We start from the raw sequence: 17,710 nt of genomic DNA, 5'->3' as shown, positions 1-17,710 counted from the left end.
GAGGAGGAGGAAGAGAAGGGGGAGGGGAGGAGGAGGAAGAGGAAGAGGAGGAAGAAGAAGAAGGGGGAAGGGAGGAGGAGGGGAGAGGAGGAGGAGGGGAAGGGGGTAGGGGAGGAGAAGGAGGTAGAAGAAGGAAAGGGGGAGGGAAGGAGGAGGGAAGAGGAGGAGGGGAAGAAGGAGAAGGAGGAGAGGGAGAAGGAGAAGGAGAAGGAAGAGGAAGAGGAGGAGGAGGAGAAAAAGAAGAAGAAGAAGAAGAAGAAGAAGAAGAAGAAGAAGAAGAAGAAGAAGAAGAAGAAGAAGAAGAAGAAGAAGAAGAAGAAGAAGAAGAAGAAGAAATAAAATTCAGTACAATATCAAAATGTTTAATGATGAAAATCCAAGAACACCATCAAACTCAAGAAATAATTTTAATATTATTTCTCAAATGCTTAGAAGCATATTTAGCATATACAGTATCACACATGGAATATAAATATCAAAATTTATGTTATTATTTGAACTTTATCTTTTTATCTCCTTTGGGTAATCTTATGTTTCAACAAATAATAATTATTCCATTGCTTTGATATAACATATATTAAAATGATGGCACTGTTTGCTTTTAGCTATTAATCACAATATCCTCATGGTTCTACAAGTCACAGGGACCTTTAAGAGAGCATACAACATCAGGGTCTATCACACAGTTTATCACACACTGCAGCTGCTCTTTACCTCTGCCAACAAATTTCTCAGCAGGTAGCTCAGAGGGGACCCGGAGGATGACTTCTTCACAGGCATCACAGGCAAATGCAAGGATCTAAAACAAACAAGTGAGTGCCATACACCCATAAGGTCTTTCTAATGTATATAGAGTTTACCTGAGTCTCAATTACATAGTAATATCCATTTAATTGCATAAGAGAAACATTAATTACAAAAGTATACACACACACACAATTTATTTAATTTAAATTAACAAAATAAAATAAGAAATGTGTACGAGAGTAAGAAATCTGAAATATAGGAAGGAGAGGAGTAAAAGGCTAAGCACTCCCCATGGCTCCCTTCTCTCCAATGCACCTCATGCTCAGGAAATCACATTCTTTCTTAAGACTGTTTTCATGCTACTCTGTAAGGTGAATTTACTAGTAACTTCACTGGCTGGGAGGGCTGGTGACAATCCTACAGCAACATGTTTAGAAGCACCAAACACACACGGGAAAGAGAAATAAATAAGTTCACCAAACCACCAAACCATTTCCATCAATGTTCAACATCCCAGGAGCTACAGAGCCAAAGAGAAAGCCAGCTAAAGTGAAGCACAGAGCCTTCGCTGAGGGGCACAGTGGCTGGCATGGCAAGGGTGGGCAAAATCCAGACCTGAGCCCACAGGACACGGGACTTTATTCTAACGACACACCTTCTCCTCACTGATGGTTAAGGCCATTTTAGAAAACACTTCTCATCAAATGTTTTAAATGATTTAATGAACCACAATAAGCCAATTCCAATTGATTGTGCATTTGAAGACTCAGATTTAATTCTGTTGTGAGCTTTTTCTGTGAATGTTTCTGAGAGATACATGCTCCATTTTCTTCAGATTACCAAAGCTCTTGACCAAAAGCAAGGAATCCAAGCAGCAGCTCTGCTGCTAAGCATTAAGTAAACACAAGCTAAAACCAGCAAGATTTGCATGAAAACTTCACTTGCCATCTATCTTATACAATTTAAACTATATAGAAGGGGTCCAAAAATGTAGAGATTATATTTTATTTGCAAAATTGAAATAGATGGCTGCCTTACCCTCCACAAAGACTTTTAAATTGAAAGTTAAAAAAAGAGAGACCTTTCACAGGCTCCACAGCCAAGAGTTCAGGAGCACAGCCTGATGTTTTGAGGGCTGTGGCTCAGGGTGACTGACAAAGCACATCTACTCATTCACTCAGCCAACACTTATTCATTCAACCAACACTCAGGGATAAGGAGGTGCTAAGCTCAGTCATCAGCTCCAGCAGCGAGCAAAGCAAGGACCTTGCCCTGAGTGGATCACGTGGCATGACACCAATGAAGAGAGACAAGTGCACAACGTCACATCCCACCGAGGATCGGCCAAGAAAGATAACAGTTGCTGGAGCAAAAAAGAGCAGAAAAAGATGGTAGAGAAGGCTGGAGTCTCTGTGAACTGAGGGAGCGCTCCAGCTCCATGAAGGAACCGCCTGGAACTCTGCCTGTTTTGTTCAGAGTGCAAAGGAAAGCAGCCACGAGAGGCGTGCAGCTGCGGCACGGTTTTTATCTGGCGGTCACCAGATAATCAGTTGGCTGGTTGCATGGCAACAAGATTACAGACACATACAAATGGAAGTCAGGATAACAACTGCAGTGGCATAGCACTATTCTAAGGCAGACACATGGTACTTACACGGAAGGCTTAGTGGTAGAGGTGAATGGCCAGGATAAGACAATTGCTTTTGGAAACTGTGTTCCTGACTCCCATGCATTCATATATTAAACAAATGTAATTAAATATCTACTCTTTAGTAGACCCTAGTAGCAAACATAATCTGCATGAAAATTCAACCCTGGGATAAGACATAGTTGTAAACTCAATAGTGTATGGAAATGCCACGGCAGGGAAGCTCAGGCTGGCATAGGAGAGCAGGGGAACCAGCCTCGCCTAGGAACCAGATGAGATCAGCTGAGGAGTGGCCCTGAGTCAGTCCTGATAGGAAAAGGCAGGGTTGAAACTGCAAACGTACAGAATGACAGATGACAGAGAACTACATAGAAACCTATAGTGTAGTGGTTCTCAACCACATGACCCATCTGGGGATCAAAGGACCCTTTCACGGGGAGAGCCTCAGGCCACCTGAAAAACAGATGCCTATATTACGATTCATAAGAGAAGCAAAGTTAGTTATAAAGTGGCAAAGGTTGGGGCTCCCACAGCATGAGGAACTGTTCTAAAGGGTCTCAACACAGCACTAGAAAGACTGACAGCCACTGCTCTAGTGGCTGATGAGTACAATCTAAAGAGAAAAAAAAATCAAAGTGGTTCTGAAGCCTAAGTGTGGAGCAGCTTCTGAAGACTGTCAACAACACATGTGGATTCTTCCTCTTGCACATTATGAGGAGCTGCTGTGGTTTACAAATAAGGTGGACCCCAAAGGTATGCTTTCTGGGTGCTACATCTAATCACTGGGAGGTAACTGTGTTGTGTGAGCTTAACCTAATGAATGCCTATTAATGAGTGTTTCATTTGAAGGCATTGTTAGGAGGTGGTAGAAAGTTTGTGTTGGCTCCTGAATGACACAAGGAGGTCAGGGGAGGTGAGTCCTGTCCTGCCTCCTTTCTGTTACCCCTTTTTGCTTAAGATGTTCTGTGAGATAGCTTTCCTTCACTGTGACCTTCATCCATGATGTTTCTGTTTATCTTTCGTGAGCCTAAAGGCAATGGTGTCAGTTAACCACAAAATAAAACTTTTAAAATTATGACAGAGCCAGAATATATCTTCTCTCCTTTAACAACTTTTTCTTGGGTCTATCTCAGAGCAATGAAGAAAACTGACCAATACCAAAAGCAAAGATTTGTCTCAAGTAAATAAATTACCTAAGCAAGCTTTTGTTGAAGAGTGGTAAGTCTGAACATTGTGGAGAAATAGATTGGGAGAAAAACTTTCATTTTAATATAGACATGTAAGACGTGAAGAATGTTGTGAGAAAAGTTACTAGCTATGATGAGTACTGTGATTTCAAAACATTCTTACAGCATTAAAGAACTAAGAAAAAGAGGAGAGAAAATTGGAGGGCTGGGTCTGCAGGTAAAACCGAAACATAGAAAGTAGGAAAGAAGAATCCAGAAATACCTTCTGACCTGCCAAGGTTGGCTCTGGTTTCTTGGCCTTAACAGAGATGGAGTGAGGTGGAAACATGGGACACTCCTACGCTGTATAAGAAGCTGGTGTCCATTACACGCTCAGGCCACCTGCCCTTTGCATGGGTTTAGGACCCACATTCAAATCCATGGTTTAGGTCAGAAGTCTCTTGGGTATTATAATGACAATGGCACAGAGAAAGCATCAGAAACAACCCCGTGGTCATGGTTACTCTTTGGTGGATTTAATGGAAATGTACCTCTGTGTGTCTGTGAGGATAATTCTGAATGAAAGGTTTAAATGAAGAAAGAAGAGCCACCCTGAATGCGGGTGGTGTCATCTCATGGGCAGGGAAGCAAGACTGAGTGAGAAGGAGAAAACAACTGGGTGTCAGAATCCATGCTCTCTGCCTCCTGCCTGTGGATACAATGGGACCAGACCTTCACCAGCTTTGAGGTCCCACTGAGAGTGACCTTAGCCTCAAACTGTAGCCAAAACAAACCCTCGCTTCTCCTCAGGTATTTGTTCACAGCAACAAGAAAAATAGATGATCTCATCACTAAACCTGGAAATACAATAGGTTTTTCATGGTCACCAAAGTCACCATCGGTGCTTAACGTCACATTGAAGAAATCCTGGACAGGCATGAGGGGCTTGCAAAGAGGGAAAAACATCTCTATTTGCATTTGCTTTGTCTTTACCTACAAAACTCAAGCAAACCAAACAGTAAATTACCAGGAGAGAAGAAGCTGCTAAATACAGCTATCACTACTCTGTGCCCATAAATAAAACCAGTACCACACTATAAAAGAAGTCGTTTTCTAAAGCAGTAACATGTGTGGAAAAGCCAGGGAGTAAACTTAGTAGAACCCTAGAAGGCCACATGCCAGCATCCGAACATCCGCTTCCTGACTGTCAGCACCAAATGCCTTGCTGTCCTCCAATGACATCCCCACCGAAGACTTGCCTACTTCAGAAGAACCTAAACACAATACACATAGGCAGATGTACACAGAGAGAAGGGCAGATCCAGTCTGCAGTAGGGAAAATGGGCAACAAATACATCAATCCTAAATTAAATTACAACTTTATGATCCCTATAAAAAACCTCCACAGAGTATTTCCTGGAGTTAAACGAGCCGGTTCAAAGATTATAGAAAAATTATGAAGAAGAAGAAGAACAACAACAAAGGGATATGTAGATGTTAACAGAGCATAGAAAGCTCTACTAAATAGATCCCAGGCTGTGTATCAGTTTGTGGGTAGAAAGTATTAGTATAAAATGATTTATTAAGACAAACACCATGCCTGCCTGCACCTCATCTATTTACAGCCCACAGAGGACACACAATTTTTGCCATTAACAATTTGTGAGAGTCTTCTATCCGTCACACTCTTGCCTACACAGCATGTTGTTAAAAACCATTAAATGTGAAATATTGCCTTTAATTCACTTTTTATTTTTATATTTTAAATATTTTTTTTATGTCTAGAATTTGTATTGTCTGTGTCCATACTAGAAATGGTTGAAATCCAGGTCATAGGCTTTCCTAACTGAAACTCTACAGGAATTGAGCACGTTTGTTTCTCCTGTAACTCATATGGCATTACCATGCACTTTAGTAGCGTATCTACACGGAGTTTCCTGTGGTGCTCTGCAAAAAGTATGGGCTCAATTTTATCTTTCCCTAATCTTCTGACTCGTTTGAGTAACCTCAAAGTCAATCTCAATAATTCTTATATTGATGCAGTCCTTAAAGATGTGAAATAGGAGCTCTCAACCTTCCTAACGCTGCGACCCTTCAATCCAGTTAGTCACATCAGGGTGATCCCAAACCACAAAATTGTTTAAGTGATAGCATAAGTCACTACCTCATAACTGTAATTTTCCTGCGGTTTTATCATAATATAATATAATTAATATAAATATCTGTTTTCTGACAGTCTTAGGCAGCACTTGTGAAAAGGCTCATTTAATCCCAAGAGGGTTGTGACCCACAGGTTGAGAACCACACCTGTAGCATGGCGTCAAACATAAAACAGCTTCCTGTCTAGCCATATGCAACCTGTCTGGAGAGAACAAGGTCTCCAAAATCACAGTCACTGGCTTTGTATTTGTCATCTCCAATTCAGGTTCTCCCATCCGTAACTATGCCTGCTCATACACATGTGGATGGCTTACAGCCAAGTGCATGCACTATGACTTTACGAGTGAGAGCAAAGGCCTGTAACAGAAGAAGAGACAGATACTTGTAAGCAGGCCTATGCAAAATCTCTAAAGATGAACTTATTGAAACAATAAAGGATCAAGGGGAATAACAAGGAGAAAAAAAAAGCTTCTAGACTTTTCCGTGAGGATCGATGTATGTAGAAGTTCTATATATTGAAATCTCTGACACAAAAAGGAAAACAATATTTGGAAACATAATGGTATGCTAGAGTGTATATGTACAGATATAGCAGCTTGCTGCTTAAAGGTGTTATCTGAAAGAACAATATTAATTTAGGATGATGCGATATTTTAAAACAAAAGGAAGAGGAAATGACCTTGGGGTGGGGGTGGGGAATATGCATTCTGAGAAACAAGACTAGAACAAGACTCCACAGAAAATCAGCATTGACAGTGAGAAAAATGGCGGCCAAGCAGACAGAAGTGATAACATAAGGCAGTGTCCAGGGTATGGGGCATAGAAGAGGCGGGTGGGCTGCCTGACAAGAATAGTTCCCCATTGTGTAAGACACGCCCATCCAGAGAGCTGTTGCAAGGTATCTGCTTGTAGTTAATTTTCTATTACTGTACACTTAAAACCCTGTCGAAAGGGAAGATCTCATGTTACGCCTTTAAGTCATACACAGAAAAAAAAGGGATTTCGGGAATGAAGAAACCTCCTAAGGAGTCGGATTCTGAGGGCCAGAAGGTTTTTCTAAGGTGTTCATTTCCAGAAAAAAAAAAGAATGAATCACGGGGTAGGGTTCAGTGCAGAGTAGAATGCATCTCTTGAACTTGTCAAGGGAGCTCTTAGAAGGCTGTAGGGAACAAAGCCCCGTTGGCTTTCAGGGAGAGCAAGCGCTCAGGTGCTGAGACACTGTGGGGTGGGGCAGTACTAGGAAGTGGAGAGAGGCTGACTGGTGGAATGTCAAGGGATTACCTGAGTGTGTGAGAAAGAGGGAGCCTCGCCCCTGAGAAGCTTCTTCAGCAGACATCCTGCTTACTTACTCTATGCTCTTCTCACACCCATCTGAGGCTGGAGAAGCTTGGTTCACATGGTCGCTGGAGTTTCGAGCAAACAGAGGGGACTCGCACTACACTTTCCAGCTTGAAAGCAAAACAAAGGGGGTAGCCAGAACACCCCCACTCCCATTCCTAGACTCAAAAAATGAGGGAATGAGGGCTCTGCTTATTCGCCCATAGCATACATTTCTCCTAAAGGATCTCGGAGTATGGGTTTGCACAGGGCAGCGCTGTATCAGGAAGATTAAGCACGCCTTTTCTTTCAAAGAATAAGGCCCTGTGATATAAAAGGAAGTAGTAATGTCCCTCGCTATGTATCAGCCAAAGTCCACTCTTTGTCGTCAGCAGAATATTTTGTGATGGTTATTTGCCCTAACCTCAGTTTCTTTACCCATAAAATCCTGGCTGCTAGGCACTGGTCCCAACCTGTATTTATGAAGAGCCTCTGGGAATTCTGATGGAACAACATTTAGACCATTCATTCCTTGGATGTCCAGTAACCAATCACATTTCAGTAATTAAAAAGAGCAGGAATTCCTTGTGAAAGGAGACAAGGAGAAATGGAAGATGCCAAGATCCTTTGGAGCCCCTCGCTTCCACACGCTTTGGTTCCCTGAGCTCCTCCAGACAACATTCAAAGTCAGCTTGAGCCCCTGCTGCAGGCTAAGGGAGAAAGGGTAGTATCAAGTTGGTAGCTATTTTGCTCCTAGCATAGTGAACTTTTTCCTTGTACGAGGGACCCTGATAAAGCTATAATCTGGAGCATTCTTTTCCCACACGCCCCAACGGCCTAGTCACTCTCAGGGTGAATTCTTGAGTCTTCTCTTTCCCTAGGGAGATCCAGTCCTGTCCTCAATAAAACCATAAATTTTGACTCACACCTCTGAGAGGGCTGAAGGTCCTGGCTTTTGGACTTCTTAAAGCAACAAAGAAGTTAAGCACGAGTTGAGAAGAAAAATCCAAACTCCTTCTAGGACAAGGTCTCAGGGCTAGGATGCTCATTTCCCAAAGATTTGGGGGATCAGTGGTGACCTCTTGCCCACCCATCTAACTTTGGAAGGAAGTTCAGGCTCCTTCATTCCAACGCCCTTCTAGAGTCCCATCTCCACGCAAGGAACCCTCAAAAGCAACAAGTCTTTTTTTTTTTTTTTTTTTGACCCCAAGGACACCACACTGGCCTCTGGTGTCCTCTGCCAGGCAGCTGCCTTCACTCGGGGCGGCCTGCACCCAGGGCTCCAGTGACCGTACTCCAGGCCTGGGCACAGCCCTGACGCACCCCTCTCTGCCCAGAGAACCCCGAGGCGAGGGTTTTGGCTGGGCGTTCGCGATCCGCCCCCGTCTCCATCCGGCGCGCGCCTATTACCACTCGCAGCCACACTCCTTCCCCTGCGGGACCTTGGTGTCCGGGTCGCTGGGCTTCCTGCCGCCCTAGCTCGCCACCAACAACTGCTGCAGTTTAAGGTGTCCAGAGGCCCGGTGATCCCACCTGGGCCAGCCTCCCCGGCCACATGTCCCTCTCCCCGTCTCTGAGATAGTCCCCGAAGCTCACCGCGAGGGTCAACAGGTGTCCCAGGCCCAGGGCAGGGCTCCCGGAGAGCGTAGATCCCGCAGCCGCCATGGCCAGCTTAAGGGACAGGTCACCGCCCCGCACCCGCTGCGCAGAGGTGGAGCGCGCACAGGCGCTTTTCTCGCGCTTGTCTGATGCTCCCGCCTCGGTCCCAGGGGCTTTTCCTCCGACTGAGGGTGGAGCTCTGGGCAAGTCCAAAAGACTCAAATCGGCCACTCCTTGTTATTTTTCTTGAGTCTTTATGACTTTAAGAACTCAACGGGTGGGAACTCCCTCTGGCCTGCACCCTTTCACCTGTGCTAGGTATTTCTCGCCAGCAGACGCCACCTATATGTCCCTTGTCACCCCCCACCCCAACCCCGCCCCTTATGGCCGTCTAGCAGGATTAACAGCTGGCCCTGCCCAGCAAGCCCTGACTGTACTAAGATTCACGGGGGAGCTCTGGCCCTGGCCCCGCCCACAGCACTGCCCACTGCCGGTGGAGTTGCCTGGGGGTAACTCCCAAACCCACAACTGCCCTGGATCAACTAGCTGAGACACAGCTGCTTGAAGCTACCCTGATAAAATGGGAACTAGAGGGACATTCTATTGTGTAAATCAATGTCCCACCGACGTGTAAATAAGGTTCTAACAGGAGTTCCATTCTAAAAGGTCTCAAGGTTCAGAAAATAGGTTAACAATGACACTGGTTTTATAATTTAGGGAGAAAAGGAAAGGAAGGTGGGGAGGAAGATGAGAGGGCAGGAGGGCAGGACCCTGAGGGATGGGGAAGGAAGAAAGGAGGGAGGGGGGAAGGTAAGAAAGAAGGAAGAAGGAAGGAAAGAAGGAAGAAGGGAAGGAGGGAGTATGGGAGAGAGGGAGGAATAAACCAAAGTTATTACAGAAAACCAGATCAACTGAGGCCTCAGGTTGGTTAAATGTGGGCCCTCTGATTTCCTCTATGTTATCATTTGTGATTTCTCTCTGAGCATGGCCCACACAGAGTCCTAAATATCCTGGTGCCAATTATTTTTCTCCATGCTGTTATCAGGATTAGAATTCACTGTGAAGAGTGAAGAAGAACAGGACAGTTCACATTCTGACTTGACAGCACCAAAGCCCTTGAGTTACAGCAGCACTGAACCAGGAAGATTGAGCCTGAGAGCTTCACACTCACTGTGCTCTCTGACTCACAGCCTGAATCTCTTTTCAGAGACACCATAGAGGTTTCACCAGAAAGACAACAACCATGTCCCTTCCCTGTTGCCTCGTTTAAAGAGAGCTGCAGAAAAACACATTTGAAGAGCTGACCACAGCACTCAGTACCATTTCAATTATCAAAAAACGTTTTCCCCTCCGTGAACAGACCCAGAATGGTCCAGGTAATAGCAACAACATGTTAAATTCAAAAGTAATGGTAAATGCCTGACCTGGTGGTTTCTATTAATGTAGGTGTTCTATTGTCTCCACAGCCATAAAATTAGCATCCTTTGCTAGTAAAATAAGCCTGGATCATGAGTCTGACTGTCATGTTTTTGTTTTCCTACTTCTTAATACGCATTCATGTTTGCTCAATGATGATTCCGGAAATGCCTATCAACTCATCAGTGATGACATCACACTGTCCAGCTCCAAGCTTTCCAGAAAACACAGAAGCCAGCTGGTTTCAGCATCACACCTCTTGACAACAGGACATTGCCAAACTCTGCCTACTTTCAGCCTCCAATACCTTTGGAATGGCTCACGGTCTTCCTCATTAAGGAAAAGGAAGCAATATTGTTGGGGTCGGCGGGCGGCCCCAGAAAGACCAAACCAGGCCAAACAGTTCCATGTGAAGTTTATTGCAAGAGGAAAGGGCAAAGGTGACAGTGGAAAGAGAAGAGGGGAAGAGAGAGAGAGGGATGCTTCTCTTATATATACACGGCTGGTGATGTGGTCGCAGGTAAAGGTGAGCCCAATGGATTCTGGGAATATGGTGGCTGTTGCCTTGGCAACAGGTGTATAGGTCGCACTGTCGCCTATGTGATGTCACAGGTTTCGGAGGTCCTGGTACCAACAAATATGCCAGTTCATCTCAGATAAATGACGCTTTCAAGTGGCAACTTTGATTTGTTTCTTTGTGAAAATTTACTCAAGGGTTTAGATAAAAGTTACATATTCTAAGTAAATGTTCTGCCTTAAGGAATTGGACTATCTGGCCACTGTAAATTTCTCCTGGAACCAGTTCTGAAACAGGATGAGAAGTGTGGATGGATCAGTGTGACTCCTTTAGAGGCTGTCATTTGGCTGCCTCTGAGACAGAAGCCAGCTCTCCGTTACTCTAACAGCGTCAAAAGTAAAGATCATCTTCCTGCCCATCCGCCTTGCTTTGAGAACGCATCAGGCATCTGTACTCACAACTGATAGGTAACCCAGGACACTGGCTGCTGCCTGTGGTACCTCCTTCATCTAAATCTCAACTGCTAAGCTGATCCTGAGAGACTTACTAAGAACCAGCGGAGGCAGAAGTGAGTTACATAGATATGGTGGATAGTCAGAACCCAAAGCTCCTTAAAGACAGGAACAATGTAGACCTGGAACTCTTGGGGCCAAATCTACCCAATAGCTTCACAGCTTACTAGTTTCAGAAGCCAGAAACTAAATACACTGAAGTAAACAAACAAACAAACAAAAACCCCACTTACACAGATTCGCAGTCATCTGTAGAGCCACACCTCTATCCCCTGGCGATTGCCAGAGTCCAGGAAAGAGAAACTGGTGGCTACATGTGGCGTTCAGCAGGACTCAACCTATCAAGGTGTGTCCCTGATACAGAATGACAGTGGAGCCAGTGTGACACAGATCTGAGGCAGAAGACAGAACAAGATTGAAGTGCACTGCTTAGGTCTTGCATAGGCATAAGTACGCAGCAAAGCCGATGATAACTACAGCACAACTATCCACTGCCCAGAGTTGTCCCGGGGATCGCATGGTGAGGTATGTGAAGCCCTCGGAGTAAGTGCTGTAACTGCTCCTCACTTCCTTCTGCGTCTGTTATGATGGGCAACCCTCTCCTCCACTGTCCAGCTCCATCTCGACCACCGACAACCAGGCTCCATCTCATTCTTGTGACTCCTCCCTGCCTTTCTAGTGTGCATCTGATGGAGGTGCTTTACCTAGTCTAGGACTCTCTACAGCAAGGGAAGACATCCTTTGGCAACTATAAAACTAAAATGAGGCTATCTAAGGTTTGTGTACTTTTAGAAAATTTGCACTAGTGTTTTTTTTAAAAAAAATGAATTCTTTTGTAATGCAAGGAATAGAGTTTTTTATTTCTGTTAAATAAACTATTTACTTTGTACTGTTGCACATAGCTTTTTAAAGCTTGCTTTTCAAAATTAATGTCAACGAAGTGAAATATATTCAAGGGAGTCAGTAATAGAGGGTGTGTCTGAGTTTAAATCCCAGCCAAACAAGCAAAGATTGTTTGTCCAGGTTTTCTTTTTTGTTGGTTGTATCTGTGTATGTTCTTCTGAATGTTTATAGACTGTCCCTTGTACCTTATGCAACTTACAACTATTGCTGCACTCTTAACTGTTGGTGCATGCATGTGTGTACACACACACATGCACATGCAGACACCTGTGTTTTTCAAACCCTTGTACTCAGAGGTTTCTTTTGCTGCGATCACTATGGTGTGTTCCTTCTGCTTTCATATTTCTCCTGTGCTCCTTTCTACAAATGTCAGTGTTCATTTATCCCTTGACATGGTAAAGTCCTCTTCATAAAACCAGGTCAAAACGCTTGTTAGGATGAGTTTTTAATTAATATTTCTTTCTCACCAAGGGTTACATTTAATAACTGTGTTTTTTAGTTCACTCTTATGTCTCCTATACTAGCACAATTCCCAAACAATTAACACTTAAGTGTTTGTGGGATGAATGAGCAAATGAATGATTGACAAGATATATCTATACCTATACCTATACCTATACCTATACCTATACCTATACCTATACCTATACCTATACCTATATATCTCACATTTGGGCATACTTTGGAGAAATAATTCTTTTCTTTTTCTATTTTCCATGTATATTGACATATTAGATTAATATCTTGGGTCACCTTAATATCTTTTAAAAACAAATAAGTAAAGGTGCCAGCAGCTACTATGATGGTTAATCCTGAAGTCACTTGAGAGAAATTCCATAATTTCATAAAGGAGAAGATTCACCCCCAGGTGGCAAGCACCTTGAACAGGGCAGGGTGGGGGGAGTGCAGGTGCCTTTTCTTCTCCCAGGTGAGGGCACCTGTCTTCCTCCTTTAATGTCATATGAGGTAAACTGAAGCATCCAGCCTCATAGACTGACCAGTGGTAGGGTTCATGGCTTCTCGGCAGGCAGATGACCGCTGTCCAGCCTCTACCATGCAAACCAATCTAGTTACGTTGTCTTCATTTGTAATATGGATGCATTCTGTCAGTTCAGCCCCTCTGGAGGATCTTGCCTTATACAGGCACTGTAAAGAAAAGAAGAAATCCTTGAGAGATGGGTTTGAGAGAAGAGATTCACGGTTAGATAAAACCAGGCTCTCACTCAACACTTCGTGCAAAGTAACTTCTGCAGATCCATAAAGTAAGTGGAAAACACTGCAAAACAACTGTGTCCCAGTAGGTAGAAAAGGATTTTCAACATAAACCAAACCAATTCTTCCACCCCATGGAAGCACCAGTGTTTCACAGTCAATAACAGCCTCTCACCTTGTGCCTTCCTGCTTCTGCCTCCACCTGACTAAAGTGCAAGATTTCTGTTTAACAAAGGACACTAAAACAGTTTCTAGGTTGAGAGAATTTTGTATGTGTGTGTGACAAAAAGTCCAAAACATACCTAGCACTAGAAACTGCAGCACATGTGCAGTGTATTTCAAGAAATCAGAGAATTGTATGCTAAAATATTAAATTGTCCTTTTGCCAAATAATAGTTTTGGATAATTTGAGAACCCTAATAGAGTTATACATTTGAAAGAATGTTAAGCTAAATAATCTAACAATGCCCCCATATCTTGTTGCTTGAGCAATCGTTCCCTTATTGTGCAATGAGAGAATCTCAGTGTTTGTCCTAAGGAGGTTGGGAACAATACGCATTACCATCTTCAGAGAGCAAGTGGATCAAGCATGGTCTCCCATCGATCTCTGTTCTAAGTTGGCGACACCAAGCTCATATATCAGTCCAAGCTCATATATCAGTACTGCTCACTCTTACGAACAGAACCCAGTCAAAGAGCTGAAAATGAATATGTCTGAATTAAATGTGAGCAAAAGATTTACAGCAGCGGTATGTTTTTATGCAAAAAAGTACATTCTAAACAAACTCATCACGGAGATAAATATGAGTTGAAAAATACAGGTGTGCATGCTAGGGGTGGGAGAGGAGGGCCTAACAAAGAGAAAACAATGAATATATTGTTCATCTTAAAAGGAACAATGGGAAAATTGAACTTCCATTTATTATGTCTTCTTATCTCTATCCTGTAATAAGGAATAATAGTGAAGGGAACTATTAATAAGCCAAGTGAGTAGAAAACAAATCAATATTGATCCAAAGGGAGGAACTAGAAGAACTGGTTGTACAAATATGCTGGACATCACAACTGGTAGTACATTTCTGTGTCTGATAGTTAGTAATACATAATCATAAAATCCAGCATTTCCAACAGTATATAATAAAAACACAAAATATCTGCAAGGTAGGCCAGATTCAATTCATCATAATTGTATTGGTTCATCTTGTGTGTTATATACTCAGAAGCTGAATACTGTGCCTCACACCAGACTGTAACTTGAGAGTGGGTCTCAATGTACTGTGAAGAATTCTCCCCATTAACTCCTGATTGGTCAATAAGTGTCTAGGGCTAATGACAGGGCAGAAAGGATGGGAGGTGGGACTGGAAATCAAGTGAGAATCTCAAGAAAGACATGAGGGAGAAGGACAGAGATGACCGAGACAGGAGGAATTCGCCATTGAACAGGACAGACCAAGAACATGAGGCCAAAAGAAGTGTGCCCTGAGGACAGGCTGATGGAGCAGAAGCAGGCTGGGAGACACCAGACTGGCAAATGACCGATATCTGTGTAGGCTTTAACAGTTGGAAGGATTAAAATAGCTCAGAACCTGCCCAGCATAGTGCCTACAGCTTATTAATAAATTGTAGTGTCCCTGTGTCCTTTACTCGGGATCTATACTACCAATAGTGAGGTAGAAACCCCCAATATGTAATTGGAAATAAAATTAGGTACAGCAACCTCCCAAGAAAAATCATTTCTTGCTTTAAAAAAAATCTATTAACAGAAGGTAAAAATACTGGGTGGTCTATATTTACAGCAGAAATGAATGAGAATGTAAGCTTCAAATTAGGTCAGTCAAATCAGAAGATTGATGGTGTTTTATATGAGGTATGTAAGGAACAACATTTCAAATCACAAATAGTAAATATTCATATGAAATGGTTGGGCATTGTACTGGCTGGTTTTATGTGTCAACTTGACACAGGCTGGAGTTATCACAGAGAAAGGAGCTTCAGTTGGGGAAGTGCCTCCATGAGATCCAGTTGTAAGGCATTTTCTCAATTAGTAATTGAGGGGGCAGGGCCCCTTGTGGGTGGTACCATCCCTGGACTGGTAGTCTTAGATTCTATAAGAGAGCAAGCTAAGCAAGCCAGGGTAAGCAAGCCAGTAAGAAACATCCCTTCTTGGCCTCTGCATCAGCTCCTGTTTCCTGACCTACTTGAGTTCTAGTCCTTACTTCCTGTAGTGATGAACAGCAGTGTGGAAGTGTAAGCTCAATAAACCCTTTCCTCCCCAACTTGCTTCTTGGTCATGATATTTTGTGCAGGAATAAAAACCCTGACTAAGACCGGCATAAACATTTTATTTACTGGAAAACTGTACTTTAGTAGGAGAAGTTAAGAAACCTTGATAACACATGCCTGACATGCTAACCTACCAGAAAGGAAGTCACTAAATTCTGCATCCAACAGAAAATTGTTCAGTAGATTTATTCTATAACCACTGACTATCTGAGACTCTATTAGTTTTTAGGGCTTCTTAGAAATATTACAACTCCAAAATGAGTCAAAAAATCTTACTAAAATTTTAAGCAGATGAATGGATTAGTGATCATAAAACAGTAAAAGCCACACAGAATGAAGAAATTGATGAATAGAATTGATTGTCTAGAAACAGCCAGGAATGTGTTCTGCAATTATTTTATTTATATAACTCTAATATTTAAATTTTAACTTATTTAAAGAACCATCAACTCACCTACAGCTTGTGTCTTATAAATAACCTTAATTGATAATCTTTATGACTAGCTTCCACATATTCATGTTGATGTTTTGCTAATAAGATGTAAAGATTTGATCTTGAAGTATGTGTGGTAAAGAGGCCCTCAACAATGGGTTTTCAGAGTGTTTTTGATGGGGCAGCTGACAGAAGAAAGAGTCAGGACAGCAGCTGTCACTGTGCCTAGGGGGCCTTCAGTGTCATAATGGAAAAAGATGGGAGGCACAACAGTGATGTGTTAGGCATAGCCTGCAGGCCCTCTTCCTTCTGTGTGGACCCAGAATTATGCAGTGTGAAGCTGGGAAAAGAATCTCCCTAGGGCTTTTTCTTTCTATGCAACATTTGCATACCTTTCCTCTGCTCAAACTTCAAAACAGAAGGTCTGCCTACTCCACTACGGACCTGCTTCATGTTTCACAGAGCACTGGGGCATCATAGAGACCTTCTAGAAGTTTCTGTCCACCTGAACACCTATGTGATCTTTTCTTCCATTCCTTGTGGTCATTCTTCTGAAGTAAGCACCACCTCATTCAGGACTAAAGGCAGGCTCTCCTCATATGTCTTCACCTAGGCTCACGGTCCCTGCTTTGAAGACTCTCTTCTCTCCCACACCATCCATGAACCCACCTCTATCTTCCCCATCACACATGAAGATAAGGAAATCCCTGACATTTCTCTACCCCACTTTTTCTTCTAGTTACGACACCCAAAGAATAAAGGGGTGTTCTTACAACTGAGTGGAACAGACATTTTCTTCGTCAGTTTTGTCTCAATATCTGAGTTGCAGGAACCATTGAAACATATCCTTCTTTGGACTTCTGCTTTTCCTTCCTCATGCCATTAACCTGTTGGCGTCTTTTCCTTGTAGTACAGTGCTGTGGGACTCAGTGCTGGTCTTACTTACATCATGGTTCCCAGTATTCTCATTCCCATATTGAACTCATCCAGCCTCCAATTTGGCAGAGTGCTGAGACCAGCATGTATCTCTCTCTGGATTCTAAATTCCAACATACAATTCTTAACTCTGGCACCCCCAAGGTCTTGCAACATCAGTCTTCTTCCTTCAGTCAAGACCAGCACCCCTTGCCAGCAGTTAAGGCAAAGTTTGGCTTTATTCTTTTTCTTATATCCGAGGTCAATTAGTAAATCCTACCAAAGGTACCTACAGACTATCCAGGGGCCTTTGTTCCCTCCATCTCTGTCAATACTGTTCTGCTTCAGACCATCATCACCTCTCCTTAGGGTTATGCCAAAAGCATCTTACTCAGCTTTGTCATTGCCAGTGCTGCTAAGTTTAATCTCTTTATAACAAGCAACTTTGTTGTCTTTGTCACTGAACAATTTAGGGCTGGATCTAACAGCCCACACCTGCCACCCAGCCTTCAAGAGACCAAGACAGAAAACTCGGGAGCTCAAGACTAGACTGGGCTACAAAGAGCGTCTCTTTCTTGATGTCATCACCAAAAAGTAATAGATGCCAATAGTTTGGATTATTATGCTATTGTCCTAAGATCCTCTGAAATTCTCTGAAATTTTTAAAAAAACAAAACAAAAATCCCACAGAGATGTCTCATCCCAATGCAATCAAATGCTAAGTATCCCCAAGAGTCTCCAGGATTTGAAGGCTCAGGTTGCATGACCATTTCGCTGTGTTCAGAGGCCTTCGGAGTCATCCCCTGAAGCTCCCCTCAAGATGCTTTCCACAGCCTACTGCTGTCTCCTGGAAGCTGAGCTGTATTTCTCCTGCCAGTCTCT

At 43.1% G+C, this 17,710-nt stretch overlaps 1 protein-coding gene across 1 annotated transcript in view; it reads right to left on the bottom strand.

Moving 5' to 3' along the window:
• The window catches only part of Dsc2 (desmocollin 2), a 30,055-nt gene extending 21,144 nt beyond the window's left edge, over nt 1–8,911 (bottom strand). Inside the window, exons 1-2 of the mRNA XM_052155882.1 lie at nt 8,635–8,911; nt 715–799 (exon numbers count right to left, since the gene is read on the bottom strand). Of these exons, the coding sequence (XP_052011842.1) occupies nt 715–799; nt 8,635–8,703 (154 nt within the window). The 5' untranslated portion in view covers nt 8,704–8,911. The remainder of the gene's footprint in view (nt 1–714; nt 800–8,634) is intronic.
• Between the last annotated feature and the right edge of the window lie 8,799 nt (nt 8,912–17,710).

Source organism: Apodemus sylvaticus, chromosome 13 (genome assembly GCF_947179515.1).
Source record: "Apodemus sylvaticus chromosome 13, mApoSyl1.1, whole genome shotgun sequence".
NCBI classification, from domain to species: domain Eukaryota; kingdom Metazoa; phylum Chordata; class Mammalia; order Rodentia; family Muridae; genus Apodemus; species Apodemus sylvaticus.
Note: the sequence above shows the minus strand (reverse complement) of the source record. Positions and strands in the feature narration are given on the sequence as shown.